This window comes from Staurois parvus, unplaced genomic scaffold, assembly GCF_062004578.1.
Source record: "Staurois parvus isolate SC_StPar_1 unplaced genomic scaffold, SC_StPar_1.0 ptg000174l, whole genome shotgun sequence".
NCBI lineage: Eukaryota > Metazoa > Chordata > Amphibia > Anura > Ranidae > Staurois > Staurois parvus.
The window spans coordinates 833915-851948 of NW_028317970.1; the positions used below are offsets into that span (position 1 = coordinate 833915).

The following is an 18034-nucleotide window of genomic DNA, read 5'->3' on the forward strand; positions in this document are numbered from 1 at the left end:
GGGCACTATTCCCCCCACTGACACCAATTATGGGGCACTATTCCTCCCACTGACACCAATGATGGGGCACTATTCCTCCCACTGACACCAATTATGGGGCACTATTCCTCCCACTGACACCAATGATGGGACACTATTCCTCCCACTAATACCAATGATGGGGCACTATTCCTCCCACTGACACCAATGATGGGGCACTATTCCTCCCACTGCCACCAATTGTGGGGCACTATTCCTCCCACTGACACCAATTGTGGGACACTATTCCTCCCACTGATACCAATGATGGGGCACTATTCCTCCCACTGATACCAATGATGGGGCACTATTCCTCCCACTGATACCAATGATGGGGCACTATTCCCCCCACTGACACCAATGATGGGGCACTATTCCTCCCACTGACACCAATGATGGGGCACTATTCCTCCCACTGACACCAATTATGGGGCACTATTCCTCCCACTGACACCAATGATGGGACACTATTCCTCCCACTAATACCAATGATGGGGCACTATTCCTCCCACTGACACCAATGATGGGGCACTATTCCTCCCACTGCCACCAATTGTGGGGCACTATTCCTCCCACTGACACCAATTGTGGGGCACTATTCCTCCCACTGATACCAACGATGGGGCACTATTCCTCCCACTGACACCAATGATGGGGCACTATTCCTCCCACTGACACCAATGATGGGGCACTATTCCTCCCACTGACACCAATTATGGGGCACTATTCCTCCCACTGACACCAATGATGGGACACTATTCCTCCCACTAATACCAATGATGGGGCACTATTCCTCCCACTGACACCAATGATGGGGCACTATTCCTCCCACTGCCACCAATTGTGGGGCACTATTCCTCCCACTGACACCAATTGTGGGGCACTATTCCTCCCACTGATACCAACGATGGGGCACTATTCCTCCCACTGACACCAATGATGGGGCACTATTCCTCCCACTGACACCAATGATGGGGCACTATTCCCCCCACTGACACCAATTATGGGGCACTATTCCTCCCACTGACACCAATGATGGGGCACTATTCCTCCCACTGACACCAATTATGGGGCACTATTCCTCCCACTGACACCAATGATGGGACACTATTCCTCCCACTAATACCAATGATGGGGCACTATTCCTCCCACTGACACCAATGATGGGGCACTATTCCTCCCACTGCCACCAATTGTGGGGCACTATTCCTCCCACTGACACCAATGATGGGGCACTATTCCTCCCACTGACACCAATGATGGGGCACTATTCCTCCCACTGACACCAATGATGGGACACTATTCCTCCCACTAATACCAATGATGGGGCACTATTCCTCCCACTGACACCAATGATGGGGCACTATTCCTCCCACTGCCACCAATTGTGGGGCACTATTCCTCCCACTGACACCAATGATGGGGCACTATTCCTCCCACTGACACCAATTGTGGGGCACTATTCCTCCCACTGATACCAATGATGGGGCACTATTCCTCCCACTGATACCAATGATGGGGCACTATTCCTCCCACTGATACCAATGATGGGGCACTATTCCTCCCACTGACACCAATGATGGGGCACTATTCCTCCCACTGATACCAATGATGGGGCACTATTCCTCCCACTGATACCAATGATGGGGCACTATTCCTCCCACTGACACCAATGATGGGACACTATTCCTCCCACTAATACCAATGATGGGGCACTATTCCTCCCACTGACACCAATGATGGGGCACTATTCCTCCCACTGCCACCAATTGTGGGGCACTATTCCTCCCACTGACACCAATGATGGGGCACTATTCCTCCCACTGACACCAATTATGGGGCACTATTCCTCCCACTGACACCAATGATGGGACACTATTCCTCCCACTAATACCAATGATGGGGCACTATTCCTCCCACTGACACCAATGATGGGGCACTATTCCTCCCACTGCCACCAATTGTGGGGCACTATTCCTCCCACTGACACCAATGATGGGGCACTATTCCTCCCACTGACACCAATTGTGGGGCACTATTCCTCCCACTGATACCAATGATGGGGCACTATTCCTCCCACTGATACCAATGATGGGGCACTATTCCTCCCACTGATACCAATGATGGGGCACTATTCCTCCCACTGACACCAATGATGGGGCACTATTCCTCCCACTGATACCAATGATGGGGCACTATTCCTCCCACTGATACCAATGATGGGGCACTATTCCTCCCACTGACACCAATGATGGGGCACTATTCCTCCCACTGATACCAATGATGGGACACTATTCCTCACACTGACACCAATGATGGGGCACTATTCCCCCCACTGACACCAATGATGGGGCACTATTCCTCCCACTGACACCAATGATGGGGCACTATTCCTCCCACTGACACCAATGATGAGGCACTATTCCTCCCACTGACACCAATGATGGGGCACTATTTCGCTCCATAAGACACACTTGGGGGGAAATGTCTATGCGTCTTATAGAGTGGCCGGCCCAGTATTCCCACCGCCGTTGTATGTCTGCAGTCTCTGAACAAATGCGGACACAGTACAGGAGATGACCATAGTTTTGTTTTTAAACTCTAGTCCGGCCCTCAACGGGCTGAGGGACAGTGAACTGGCCCCCTGTTTAAAAAGTTTGAGGCCCCCTGGTGTAATGCCTTGGACAGTACGCTGCATTTGCAATATTGGTGTGTGGTTATTAAGCACAGATCTGATTCTAGTTTTCAGGGAGAAGTCTTCTCTGTCCCCCTGTTGATGAGGTGGAGGACATTTATTTTCCCAAGGAGAAGAGAGGAGATTTTTTTTCAAGGAGATCTGTATAGATTTCCAGAGATCTGTGTAGATGGTTGAGGGGCTGCATGTGATCTCCGGAGATAACTGGGATTATTGATCACCTGAATTAAACCAGTGAAAGAAAAGATTGAATGAAAATAATCTGCAGTGACCACTGTGCTTTGTCAAGCCACATATTGGCCCATTCTGGTGTCACACAGATGCGATGTAAAATTTGCAGTGTTTTCTGTGCAAGCGCTGCACCGCATCACAACCGCAACCCCTTCATGCCACCTGCTGCGGCTTTCTAGGTGAAGTTACCAACACACCAAAATTGGTCCACAAAGCATATTCCGATTTGCCAAATTGGATGGCATGCCTATTCACACCCATGTGCATACCCTGAAAAAGGGTCCTGCACCTTTTTGGCCCGGATGCGGTGCAATTTGAGCCTTGCAAAATGTATGTCTCAAATTGCAACGCACACAAATGGCATGTGATTTGCCCAGGAGTGCGGTGTTAGACCACAATGCATGTATGTGAAGCCACAATAAAAATGTGTATTTTGTCTACTTTTACTTGCACATGTTAACATTCTGTAACTGCATTTTTCTTCTGTTTAACATGCTATAGACATGGAACATGCATTTGGATGGAGTGTTTTTGTATGTGCATTTGGGAAGTATTCTAAACACACATTGACCCTAGGGCCACACCATATTTTAAGCCACGTTTGTCAGAAATGCTGTACAGGACATTTAAAGCGGATTTACACTCCACCTATCAAAAAATAACAGTCATCAGCTACAAAAACTGTAGCTGCTGACTTTTAAAAAGCAGGGAGGACACCTTCCGTTTCCAAACATCTACGCGATCGTACCAGAAGTGGGAGAGTGTGCCTGTCAAATTTGGGGACCCACTCCCCAAGGGTGCCAATCCTTAAGGGGGAACGGGGAGCAGTCCTTAAAGCAGAACTTCCCCTTTTGGATGGAGCTCCGCTTTAAGATGATTTCCTATGGGACATGTTTACACGTGCATTTTCACATGGCTTGATTTTTTGGAAAAGGTCAGAGCCTTTCTGGAACTCCAAAAGTGTTATGTTTTTGTCAAAATACTTAAATGGAAACACTGCAGACAAGAACGTATTTCATGTTGTCTGCGTTTTGCTGTTTTAAATCTGCCGAGCAACAAAAATGAAAACAATAAGGCAGAAAAAAGACATCAAAAACTTGTGTCAAAAAACAAGTGCTAAAACAACGCCAAACACAATGCAGAGATGGATACAACACAACCTGTGTTGCCTTAGGCACTTGAGTGCACACTTGGCCACAGGTGATTTTACAAGGCGTTTTTTTTGGGTCAAAGAATGTGTCTTTGCATTTGTGGAAAGTGTATTTTGGTTGTAATTTTTGGTGTTATTTTTTACGCATACTTTGGCAAACTGCACATCTGCATTCAACTTTGTGGTGAAAATTAACCAAATAATGTCCCAGCCAAAATGACATGCATTTGGCATGTGTTGCCAGAACACACACAAAAATGCTGATACAAAAGAATCCAAAATACAGGCTCAAACAAGACAAACATGCACATCCAAATTTCAAACCACATTTTACAAACATATCTGATGACCAAAAAGCTCCAAAAATGTTGATTACAAAATACACCACAATGAACAATAAAATGTCCAACAAAGCAAAAATTGAACTTTTGTGCCCATGGAGTGTTGTGTTTTCTTTCAATGCTCATTTAGGTGCGTGCCTAGCATATTTGGTAAATGCTAAAATGTGCAGCAAAATGCATGTTTGCTAACAGCACTTGGGGTGCCATTAACAATGAATGGCACCCAAAAGCACAACGCATATTTAAAGACCATTGAGCACAATTTAGAAGTGCAGCAACAATTTTGCAATTCTGCCCACAATTATGCATTGCTCAGGTGAGAATGCATTGAAAATAACAATACAATACAATTATACTGTATGTATGTATGTATGTGTATACACACACACATGTAGATATAGTTCATGTTTTAGCTTTCCTTTTGGGACAATTATCCCCTGCTTTGTGTGGGATATTTGGTATGTTTAATTACACAAACCTCTCACATTTAAATTCTTGACCTTTTTTTGTCATCCACAGATTATGCTGTTACGCAAGTATGACCGTGGCTGCTCGAATTTTGCCAAGCAGACCATCGTGCGCCACATCAAACATCGGCTGTGGCAGAGATTCCATTATCGCACTACTGTGCTACAAATTCAGCACAGCTGGAGCGATGTTAAGCAGCGCAACCCGCAATTTTTTAAAAAAGTGGCCCGCAGAATCTCTGGTAAGTCAAGTTGTTATTAAAAACTTTACTTTCATTTTTGTATTGTGAAAAATGTTTTGATACATTCATTCTGAATTTGTTTGGCAATAATGTTGTCTTTGTTGACTTGTTCTAGCCACAGCTGATGGGTGCCAGGCGGTGGTCTGCTTGGCAAAAAAGCCTCACAGGAGGACAGCCACCGTCCTCTTCTGCCAACCACAGGCGGGGCATCCCCTGCAGAGACTCCGCATTGTGGAAGGTAAGCACAAGCTCTGGAAGCTTGGACCTCATGACCTTGCCATTGTTGCCATCTCCACACTGATCTCCAGTGACTGTCAATTGTACATTCATGCCACACACATTGCTTGTAAATGACATGATAACTGACGGAAGCGTAGGCAGGACAGAACACACACGGAGGATGCTAAACACACCAAGTTTTATTGTTATATGGAAAGCACTCAATCAGGGTAGGAATTTAGCATCCGGGGACCCAAAAAGGGGGAGGAGAGGAGAGTAGCTCAAAACAATTGTAATTCAGCCCATGATAGGGCAATTTGTGTAGCGATGGGCCAAGCAACTATTAATCCAAGCAGGCAGCTCCGGCAAAAGTAATAGGGAGGTTCAATAGGGCAATCCAGGCAAAAAATGTATGAGAGTTCCATGGGACAGTCCAGGCAGGGGAAATTCAGGGGATCCAGGAGGGGGGGTGTTCAGACAGGAGGATTGGGGCACTCACGGTTTAGGCAGGAGTATCCTTGGGCACACAGCAGGTAGCAAGCAGGAGTACCCTCGCACACAACGGATAGCAAGTGCCTCTAGCCCCCCAGGTATCAGCAGAGTACTCAGCGGGTTCTTGGAGCTGGGGAGGTATGGCCTCAGCTCAGACCTTACAACAGCTGCTCATGGCAACGTACAGGGGACCAACAGTGGACTAGGTCCTGCTCGAGTCTTCTTAAGCCAGAGCAGGACGCTTCCCAGTTGCCCTGGCAATGGCCGGCCCAGCAACAAGGCACGCCCCGCTCACTCGGGCCATGCTCAGGGAGCATGACCATTGTCTCCAGCGGGCACAGATCGCGGGAAGCCTTGTGCCCGTGCTGTTCCCACCGGGGAACATGCAGGGACAACACGGCGGCCTGTGCTGTGCGGGCCCAGCGGGGTGGCCGACTCCTTGGCAACTTTTCTGAGGAGAGGTGCTACCCGCACCACAGGGGGTGTTTCCTCCCATCCTGAACAGCCTTTGATGTAGGCTTGTGCAGGACCATAGGAATCTGCAAGGGGGAAGGGAGGGGGGATGATGAAAGGAGAGCGAGGGGGGAGGAAGGGACAGCAGGCTGGAGGGGGGGGGACTGTGCCAAGAACCATTTGTTAATCACTAATAGAGCTGTGTTTGGTGTCATGTGATCCCCAATGGCTGTTTGTGATGCAAGATTTTTGCCTAAAAACATTCTGGCTTAGATGTTCACAAACATATCCCATCAAAATCGCAATCATAACATTTTGTTTTTACACTTGACAGAATTGTAATTTTTTGGACCCATTAAATTACGATATGTGTATGTTATGTATGCTGTTTGAAAGTTGCAGAGTATCCAAATTATGGAATATTTTGGACTAAAATGCAACTCCATGATGTACAGCCAATCTCATTTGGTGAGGCCCCATAAGATGACAGAACATGAGAAATATTCTACAATGCATAGTACGTTATTATTAAAACATTAACACATGAATACAGTATTATAGAGAGGGCACATCTGGGGGGATTTTGGGTTAGTAATCCTGACAATCTTGCCATGTCCTTACATTGGGAATCATTGTAACGGAAATGTTTAACATTGTCTTGACTTGCTTACATTACTGCCATGTGGCCTTTTTGGTGATCTGGTATATATAGTCTGCAGCCAATCATATTGACCAGGGTGCTGTGATTGGTCCAAATACCATGTGATAAGTGTGGTCCAATCCCATTAGGACTTCCAAGAGTTCCTAATATCTAAATTGACATTGTGATCATGTCATTGCATAGCAAATACATGATCAACAAGCTTAACAAATCATCCTCCTACCATGACTTGCTATCTGCTGTAGTGCAGTGGACAAAGTTGTGGAAAAGGATGCAGTCTGCCCCAGTGGATGTACATCCAAAGTCAAAACATAACAAATTAGGGACACAAACGCAATTGTGCCTGTATGTGTGGCCTGACACCAGGAAATGGGACAGTTGTCATTCAGCCCTGTGGCCCTAGCTTTGGCACACATGTTTATGAGAAATCTTCTGCCATGTTTTTAGGTTAGTAATGTTCCAATTCTGTGTTATTCTTTTTGTAGAACAAGAGAGTGAAGAGGAGGGCCACCGTAAGTGCCTTGAATGTGATTGGCTGTGCTCTGTGTGCATTATGTAACTTTGATATGTGCAATGTGTTTGTTGTGTTCTATCTTGTTGTTTATGTAACACCAGCTATGTTGGAAGAGGGGGATGAGGAGGAGGAGGGCACATCCTCTCAGGCTCACTGTAAGTGCATTGAATGTGCTTGTCTGTTCTCTGTGTTCCTTGTTGTCCTTGGCTCTCTCAAAGGGGTTGTTGTTGTTGTTCTTTCTTGTTTGTGTAGTACCAGCAAGGTTGCCTCCAGTGGAGGAGGAGGAGGAAGCGGCAGCAGCGGCGGCACCACCACCCCGTCTCCACGGTCGCCTGTTCTGTCGTAGACTCCCTCACCTCCAGCTCACTGTGTCTTGGGTGTGCTTGCCTATTCTCTCTGTGCATTATGTAACTTTGATGTCTGCAATGTGTTCTGTTCTATCTTGTTGTTTATGTAGCACCAGCCATGTTGGAAGAGGAAGAGGAGGAGGATACCTCTTCTGAGGCACACTGTGAGTTCATTGAATGTGCTTGTCTGTTCTCTGTGTTCCTTGTTGTCCTTGGCTCTCTCAAAGGGGTTATTATTGTCCTTTCTTGTTTGTGTAGTTCAAGCAAGGTTTTCTCTGGAGGAAGAGGAGGCCCAACAGCCACCTCCAGAATTTGGACTGCACCAGGAGGCCCCTTCACCTCCAGCTCACTGTAAGTGCCTTGGATGTGCTTGCCTGTTCTCTGTGTGCATTATGTCAATTTGATGTTTGCAATGTGTTGGTTTTGTTCTTTCTTGTTGTTTGTGTAGCTCCAGCCATATTGGAAGAGGGTGAGCTGGAGGAAGAGCAGAGGGAGGAGTGGTCTCCCCCTCAGGTCCACTGTAAGTACCTTCAATGTGTTTGGTGATTTACCTTCTGTACAATCATGCTGACCATAGCTGTAGGCTAATTTGACTGCTTAATATTGGCCGGACTGTAGTTTCTTATCTAAGTCGGCCTTGTTTTTGTTTCCACTACTGCAACTTACCTAGGTGGTTGAAGCATTGGTCCAATACTTCATCTGTCCCCCCTAGGTTGTAAGGGTGGTAACTCTGCTGTGATGGAGCGTAGGCAGGACCAAACACACAGAGCAGATGATAAACACACAAAGCTTTCTTGAATTAGGACAGTCACTCAATTTGGGTATGAAGGTAGCGTCCAAGTTCTCAGGGCAGGGGAAGAGCAGGGATGGCTCCCCAAAAAATTGTAATTTGGCCCCAAGAAGGGCAAACTTAGAGTCTCTGTTAAATTGTAATCCAGGCAGGGAAGGGAAAGGAGGGAGAGTTCACAGCCCTTCCATACAGGGGAGGAAAACAGGGGCACAAACACTCACAGTTCCGGCAGGGGTTTTCCTGGCTCACAGCGGCCTACAACAGGGGGCGACACTTATCAGCACACAGCAGAGGGTCCACTTCTACAGCACACTGCAACACTTGCAATCCTGGCCTCACAGTATTAGGCAGTGTAGCAGCGGGTACTCCTCCTGAGCCCCGAGTATTAGCAGAGTGTTCAGCGGCTAATAATCCTGGTATCCCCAGAGTATTATGCAGAGTGGCTGCGGGGGTCTCGCCTCAGTGCAGACCTCCCAGCAGCTTCGCAGCAGACAAAACACCTGGGAGAATCCTGTGTTGGCTCCCTGTTGCCCTGGCAACGTCCAGCCCAGCGCTGCGTTGCCCGGGCAACGAGGCACGCCCTCTTGACACGGGCCTTGCTCTCTTTATCTCCGGCGGGTGCAGGTGCGGGAAGCCTCGCACCCATGCTAGCGCCGCCGGGGGGGCGCACAGCGACAGGACGGCGGCCCTGCTCCGGAACCCCCTGGTGGGAGGCTATCCCTCTCCTGGCTGTATGGCCGCAGGGGGTCACCTTCCTCCCATGGGGCTTTGCAGGATGGGAGGAAGTGACAAGCAGCAGGGGGGGAGAAGTGACACTTCTCATCCTGTGCAGCCCAACTTCAAAGGCTGCTACAGGATGAGAAGGGGTGGGTGAGGGGACACAGGCACCAGGAGGGGTTGGGGGTTTCTGGGAGATCAGGCATGCTGTGACATCTGCAATCACATGTTTTCTGTCAGCTCAACCCCCCAGCACTTACTGTGCTGTGGAGTGGGAGGCACTGGCAGGCTAAAACTCTTTGTTATTCGTGGCTAGGCTGATCCAGTTGCTGCTCCAGAGTCTGCAGTATATCATGACTTGAAAGTCGGGATCTTGATCCAGTCTGGCCATGCTGTGTGACTTCAGTGAATAGAATGCAGCTGTCCCCTGAAAATGTGTCGCAGGAGTGCCAAATGAACTACACTTCTGTAATCCACAGGAGAGGTATGTGGTGGTTTATGTAAGGATATATATTATTTATAAAGGGCGTGTCCCTTTCCCTTAGATGAAATATTACAGTGCCTCCAGCCGTTAAAATACGGCAAATATTTAGTAAACCAATAATTTGGACACCTTGATAATTTGATCACCACTTATTATTATACCTTGAATTCTTTTAGCCAATATGATTTCGTACCATACACACAAAATTTGCCTTGTAATAGATAATTATAAGAATTTATTTATGTACAAAAATTATATATATATTAACACAAAACGCAAAAGACTGGTGATAAATGAATATTGGTACACACAATCAAAAATATATCCTACCAATGTAAGACACAATAATAAGGTTTCTAACTAATTACATCAATATCACAATTTTTAAATGATATGATTATTTATTAAATTTATTAATAATTAATAATTTCGAATATCTCAAAGGTTATATTCTCACAAGCCGTGGCCATAGGATTGCAAGAAGCTAGCCCTTGATATATGATACTCTGGTTATTAATATTCAATAAATTATGAAATATGGAAAAAAATTATAATATGGCAACAAACAATTTTTAACAGTAAAACCAGGATCTCTCTACATATATCTAACTACCCAATATTGTTGTGATACACTAAGGTAATTTTATGATTCCACACAACAGAGAAAATAGGTAATACAAAATCAAATAAACATCTCACCACACCCGGAATTCAGACTAGGCAACTCTCCCGTGGATTTAGCTGGCAGTGGAACGCCTTTAGACTGATATTATAGGGCAAGTGATAGATATTCAGTAGGGGAGAATGTAGGAAGTTATAAGGTTAGAGGTTTAGAAATTTAGTTAAAGTTTTAGGAAGTTTGAAAGTATGAAAGAGTAGTTATTCAGCAGAGATCTTCTTCAGATGTCAGGGTCTTCTTTTGATGAGGTCTCTTCTTGAGCTTTTTCTTGATGAGGTTCTTCTCTGTTAAAGGTACAAAGGCTTTTATATCCACTAATCCATTGTTCTAAGATACCTTCCCACCAGGCTTCTTGATTGGCTAGTTGAGAAATGTGTGTACATAAGCTATTTCTCACCTGCCCGCCAGGTGGCGGTCATGTATCATAGAACAATTTGAGTATTTGAGATGACTCATACCTCGGGTGGAATCTTAAGGTAATTTCAGGAATCAAATATACGTCTTTTTCCAGATATAAGTGATCATACCTATGATATTCTAAATAGGGACCATGGAATATAGGTGTATATTCAGTTATTCCTTCTTGAAGTACCATCCTGTTTGTTTCCTGATAAGACATGTAACTAATGCTAGTTTATAATACATCTTACTTCCCATCATCTCAATACTCAAGTTAGTGATATATAGTTCCCATTTCTGAATATTTAGTGGTGTGTAAAATCCATAACATCTCATTTATAATATGTTTTTGTAATATATCTTTGTAATTATATACAGTCAACTTTTAGACTTAAATGTCCTGAATTTCACCTCTTTGTTTTAGAATCAACATTTTCTATGTGTAGGAAAAAAACTCTCTGTTTGCCTGGCCCTTGTATTGGACTCATGGTAAACAACTGTTAATGCTTTCACCCTTGGTGAACAATAGTATATTGTAATAGTTTCAGAGGTCTGTTAGTTCATCACACTCTGCAAGTTTTGGTTAAGCTTTCAACCAGTTGAGTTCCCGTCTCATTATTGTTAAAATGTTTGAAAGTCGAAGTCCTATCTGGCTATTTGTTTGACTTTCTGTATATGCATTCTTCTCAACCTCAATATACAAATAGTCCTTGTTGACAGTCCAAACAGTCTTATTGTCTTGGAAAAGTCTTACTTCCCCCATTCTCTCCATTTTTTTAACTAGAATCCTTGATGGTTCAACCAAGACAAAATTAACTCTTAGCATCCGGCTATACTGAGCTGTTTGTCATATAATATTATGTCTTGACAAAGTCATATTTTGAGACATAATTCAAAAGGTCCACAACAAATCCCCCTTTTTTTTGGGGTACAGGCACGTGTAGAGGGGTGTCTGTATCGAAAAACATGAGTGGGACTTTTGGTTAGAGTGATCGTTCGTCTTCTCCGGTGAAGTGAATGAAATAATAAAAAAAAATAAATTTTTTTTTTTTATAATAAAATGGCAGCGGTGATGCTGGTTGGTCCTCAACTTGACTCGGCGTCTTTAGATGGACACTTCTGATGACGATCCTGGTCTTGTGATGAGGCCGGCCTGGCCTGGCACATCCACCTTGGGGTCCATGGGTCCTCCGCACGACAGGTCTCGTAGACGGTCTCCTAGGCGGGTCTTTTCCTCTGGACTGGCCCTTGGTGGCCTGGGACATCAGGTTATCGTCTCTGGATCGATCTCTGGCATCTGGTCTTTCCCACAGGACATTATAGCTTCCTTCTCGGGTCTGGTCATTGACACCTCCGATCGCCGGTCTGATCACAGTCTGGGCCTTCCTTTCTAAATTATTAAAATGAACAGTTTAAGTATTGGATATACATAAAATTATATTACTGGATCCTGTAAGGCAAAGGATGAATTATATGTTTAAAGGAAATTTAATAATGATCTCAATATCTCCAGATAGGAACTGGTGGGTTAGTCTTCCAACAACTGCAATTGAGACTTCGGATGGCAAGCACGTAATTGATTGATGTGCACCCATCTATCACTGATTTCACCATACCGGGTAACCTGCAATTTATATGCGACCGGAGAGATTTTATCAATGATAGAAAACGGACCTTTCCAAGATGGAAGGAATTTCCGTTCCTTGATCTGGTCTCTTGCAAAGTTGTATAGATAGACCTTGTCACCAATCTCATATTCCTTCTTGGAGGTTTTGAGATCATAGTATGTCTTAGCACTAGTTGCAGCTCTTTCCAAATTTCGCTGGGCAAAGGCAAAAGCATATTGCAGATGTTTACGTAAATCCTCTATGTACTGGTGTGTGGTGGTGGCATTGATCAAATTTTGATCTGTAGTGCGATACAATAAGTGCTGGGGCAGTACCATCCGTCTACCTGTCATCAGTTCAAAAGATGACATTTTTGTAACTGTATTCGGAGTAGCCCTCAACGCCATCAGGACCAGCGGGAGTTTGACATCCCAATCTTTGCCTGTTTCCTTAACAAATTTCTTAAGGACATTAACGATGGTCTGATTGTATCGTTCTACACCACCACTAGAGGCTGGCCGATAGGCGATATGCAATTTCCTTTTAACCCCCAAAATTTTCCACAATTTGGCCATCACTTCGCTAGTGAAGTGCGATCCTCTATCAGACTCTATCCTCTGTGGGAGACCAAAACGAGAAAATACATGATTTATTAGCAATGCAGCACATGTCTCGGAGCTATTATTTGGTGCTGGTATACACTCGACATACTTGGTGAATAAACATGTAACTGTTAACATATACCGATTTCCTCGTGAAGATTTTGTTACGGGCCCAATAAAATCCATCTGAAGGTCTGACCAAGGCATACATATCCCCCTCTTCTGGAGAGGTGCTCTGTGAGTTGGCTTGGTAGGTTGAAATTGGGGACATATTAGGCAACCTTGGCAGTACTCCTTCACATCACGTAACATATGAGGCCAGTAGGCATAATCCCGCAGGATCTCATACGTGATCTTTTCTCCACGATGACCGGAAGTGGGAGCATCATGGGCATGCTGTAGCATCAAACCTCTAAATTTAAGTGGGACGACCCATTGTTGTACGCCACCCTTTGAGGTTCGTATCAACAATCCCTGGTATAAAGAGAATTGGGATTTGGATTTCATTAAGATACGTAAATCCTCCTTCCCACTACATACTTCCTTATTTATGGGATTTTGGTTGGGATCTTCTATATGACTATAAAACAAGCCAATTATTGGGTCTTCTTTTTGGGCAGTAATTAAATCCTCACTAGGAGAATCGTGACTCCACTGTATTGCATTCGGATCACCAGCTGTTCTGGCCTGTTGCCTGGTGACAGCTTCAACCTGTACGGTACCTAAAAATTGGTCAATGTCTAACAGTTCACCGGTGATTGCCCCTTCCTTGGCTAGAGAATCGGCCAGATCGTTCCCTTCTTTCTCGGCACCTAGACCCTTGGAGTGGCCTTTGGTCTTCTTGAAGTGCAGGGTGATATCATTGGACCTTACCAGTTCATCGATGTGACAAAAGAGCTTACCATGTTTCACGGGTTTGTGATTACTCTTGTTCATGTTGTTTCGCTTCCACCTAGGGAAATACTCCACAAAACTATTCCTGACATAATTGGAATCGGTTATGATGGCACACTCTCTGATGTTGAACTCTATAGCCATCTCAACTGCTCTAAGAATTGCAGTAAGTTCAGCAACCTGACTGCTTTTTGGTCCAAGTTTGTATCCCACAGAAATTGGGGTGACACCTTGGGTCCAAACGATTCCAATACCTGCCACTAGTTGGAGCTGTTCCCCATCCTTGTGATGAAAAGCACAACCATCCACATATACACACGGCAGCTGTTTACAGTATTCTTCATCGTAAACCTTGTAGGGAGAGAACAGTTGTTCTTCCAGAAAGTCAGTGTCCGGGGCCTCCATAACAGGCGTAGTTGCGGAACAATCATGGAGCTCGGCTAGGCCCTGGGCTACTGGACTTTCCTTGTTCTGTTTGTACCGAATTTCAAGAGGCCACCCTTGCAAAGACAAAGTCCAAGCAGTGATGCGGCTATTAGACACATTTCCTCCCTTGATACGTTCACTCTTTAAATACTGTAAAGGCTGGTGTGCCGTTTCAACAATGATTCTCTCTCCCTGAATGTAACTGCGGAAATTCTGTAATGCCCACACGGTGGACAATAGAGCTTTTTCACAGTCACTGAACTTTACTTCAACCGGGGACAAAGTTTTACTGGCATAGGCAATCACCTTACTGACATCATCACGTTTCTGGTAAAGAACAGAACTCATACTTACCTGCGTAAACCCTGTCTCTAGATAGAAATTTTTACCCCCTTCGGGATATCCGAGACACGGAGCTTGTGTGAGACGTTCCTTTAATTCCTTCATGGCGTCCTCCTGTTTCTTACCCCACGACCATTCGACATCCTTCTTCAGTAGGTGAAGCAGTGGCTTGCTTATCTCGGCGTAATTATCAATAAACTTACGCGAGTAGTTTACCATACCTAGGAATGATCTCAATTCTTTAAGGTTAATAGGGACTTTACAATTCAGAACCGCCTCAACTTTCTTCTTTTGTGGGTTCAAACCTTCAGCAGTAACTTCATGGCCTAGGAAGTTTACCTTCGTGCGACACCACTGGGCTTTTTGTAAGGACAGTTTTACTCCTGCTGCTTTTAATTGGCCCAGGACATGCCGAAGTTCTGTAATGTGTTTGGCCATATCTGTACTTTTGATCAGGATATCGTCCACATATGCCAACGTCCCCCTTTCGAAGGCGTCTGGCATGGCCTTGTGCATGAACACAGCAAATTCATGTCCGGAATTTATGAATCCGAAAGGCATTCTCACCCAACAATATTGTCGATTCCCAAAACTGAAGGCCAGTTTGTATTGGTCTTCCTCGCTCACCTTTATGGTCCAATACCCCTGTGCACAATCCAAGGCTGTGAAAACTTGGGATCCTTGGAGCTGGGCTAGACATTGGTCTATGTATGGGACAGGCCATCCTGACATGTACACACATTTGTTCAGCTGACGGAGGTCAGCGCACAAACGCCATTGTCCATTGGGTTTTAAAATACCCAGGATCGGGTGGTTATAGGAGCTGTGTATGGGCCGAATTATACCCCTTTCATGTAACTTCCTGATAATCTCAGCTAGAGATTCATAGGAAGCTAATGGTAACCTATACTGTCTTACGAATACTGGTGGGGCATCTGGATCTGTTTGGATCCTAGCGATGTGTAGGTCAGTAGTCCCACAATCGTAAGAATCCTTGGCAAAGATCTCTTGGAATTCAAGGAGAAGCTCTCGGAGCAATTGTCGGTCGAGATCACTGGCACACGCGTCGGCGAGGGCCACCATCTCTTCCACTAACTCCTTGAATCCAGGAAAGCTTTCCGGCTGACCTATCTCATATGCCTCTTCAAGTTTCGTGGTGAGGTCATTGGGTATGTGATGTGTGTGTGTGTTCTCCTGCCATCCAGGTTCTTTGGGGTACTCTTGTTCTTTGATTGGGTGATCAAAGACAATTGATGTCTCTTCGACTCGACAGGTGCCATCTTTAGAATCGAATGGATAAATGGACTCTATGGTGAAAATACCCTCTGGTAATGAATGGAATGTTTGTTCAATTAATTGTTCCTCCGACAAATATTCATCGGGGATGAGTCCAATCACCTGGTTAGTGACCCCAAAGGTGTAATATTCAGTCTCTACCGCTAGACCAATAAGGGTCTCTGTGGGTAAGACGATGTCCTGATTGGACAGATTATGTATGTAAATGTACATCGGGGATTGATGTGTGTTGACTAGGGGCGTGTGTGTAATGTTCAGTCCCTCCCCCTGCATTTTATGGGAGAGGCATACTAATGCATCTGACCCCTTCGGTCTATGTCCCTTTTTAACTTGGATGGGGAGTATGAAATTATTTATGCCCTTAGGAATTGTAATCCTCTGGGCTACCTGGACTTCAACAGCATAAGGCATCTGTTGCTGGGATTTTAAAGCTAAGTCCAGATTTTGGTATTTTTCGGGGTCCCCCTTTAGTCGACTCCATAAACAGTCATTAATTAGGTCGACTTGCGTTGCAAAGCGATGTAATATATCGTTGCCAAAATAAATTTTAGTTTGGGGATTATCCAAGACTAGGAACACATGGGTGGCTGTTTTGTTTCCTACAGTGACGTTTAAGAGACACCTAGCCATTGAATTGTGATCATCAGAGTCATCAAGGGAGTCTGAAATCCAATGACGCTGAGGTGTGGAGAAACGGATCATTTCCATTTCGGTCATGTGTTCTATCAGCCCATGGCTTACAAAGCTGTGTTCCTGTCTCAAATCTAGTTTGGCATATTTTGACCTATTAAGACCATTTATCCGGATGGGGATAAACAAGTCGCTGTTAACCCTTTCAATACCTGTCAAGAATTGGGTATGATCTCCCCCTTTTCTTGGTTTATCCTCCTGATGAAAAGATATCGTAAGGATGTCATCTTGGAGGGAAATATCTTTTATTTTCTCTTGGGGAATTCTAAAAATGTGTTCCTCATCTCTTCTGATAGGGTTATGGTCATCAGGTTTGATAACCGTTACATCAGGAAGTTGGCTGTTCCTGAAATGGATTTCTAATGATCCAGGCCTTTCTTCCACCAGGTGGCAGTGTTGTCGGGAATGGGGAGTTTTAAGTTTCCCATATTTAATTGGGGTATTTACCTGTGACCACAGGACTTGGTTCACACAATCAACTATGGTGTTCAGCCTTTTTAGGAAGTCCATCGCAATTATCATGTGGTGCTGTGATATGCTAGCAATGATGATGGGGTGTCTCAGTTCCTTATTACCCAGTTTCAGTTTAAGCCAGGCGGTACCCGTGACTTGTAACGGGTCTCCACCTACACCAATCAATGAGCTGTCAAAGCTTTTAAGTCTCGGCTTGGTGGGCATGACATTAGCCACTTTGTCAAAATGTTCCTGTGACATGATGGTTGCTTGGGATCCAGTGTCTATTAAGCCGACAATCGAAAGATCACTGGCATCCTGCACCTGCACCGTGGCATAATATCTCCCATCAGATTCAGTCAGCTCACACATGAAATTAGTGTGGTTGAAGATCTGTGGGCCCTTCAATAACCTATGACTAGTTCTTATCTCACCGCATGTGGTGGACACATCACCCTTATCCTCCCTGGTGGGATTCTTGGACTGTCTCAAGACAGAAGCACAACTAGAAGTTGGTGCTCCGTCTGGCTTGTCAATCCCGACGACTTCCGATGCCGCGACTATATTAGGGGCAATAGATGGACACTGAAAAGCAGGAGAATCATTAATAACCAACAACTGGTCCCCCTTTGCCTGAGAACTAGATTCTCTATTAGTAGGCGTGTCAGGGACGGGGCACACATCTCCTGTCATTTGACTCAGTGTCCTCCCCTGTTGGTTTAAGGCTGGGTTGCCTGTTAATTCTGTGACCCTTGGTTGGTCACAGGAGCTGCTCCTAAAAAAGGATTGGATGGAAATTGAGTGACAAGCCTGTCCATTTGTTCA

General features: G+C 45.1%; 2 protein-coding genes across 2 annotated transcripts in view; one reads left to right on the plus strand and one right to left on the minus strand.

Moving 5' to 3' along the window:
* The window catches only part of LOC149462476 (uncharacterized), a 51912-nt gene that overhangs the window by 25005 nt on the left and 8873 nt on the right, over positions 1–18034 (minus strand). The gene's annotated exons all lie outside the window — the stretch shown is intronic.
* LOC149462477 (uncharacterized) overlaps positions 9644–18034 on the plus strand; it is a 53242-nt gene continuing 44851 nt past the window's right edge. The window contains exon 1 of the mRNA XM_089676787.1: positions 9644–9821. Within this exon, the coding sequence (XP_089532913.1) occupies positions 9752–9821 (70 nt within the window). The 5' untranslated portion in view covers positions 9644–9751. The remainder of the gene's footprint in view (positions 9822–18034) is intronic.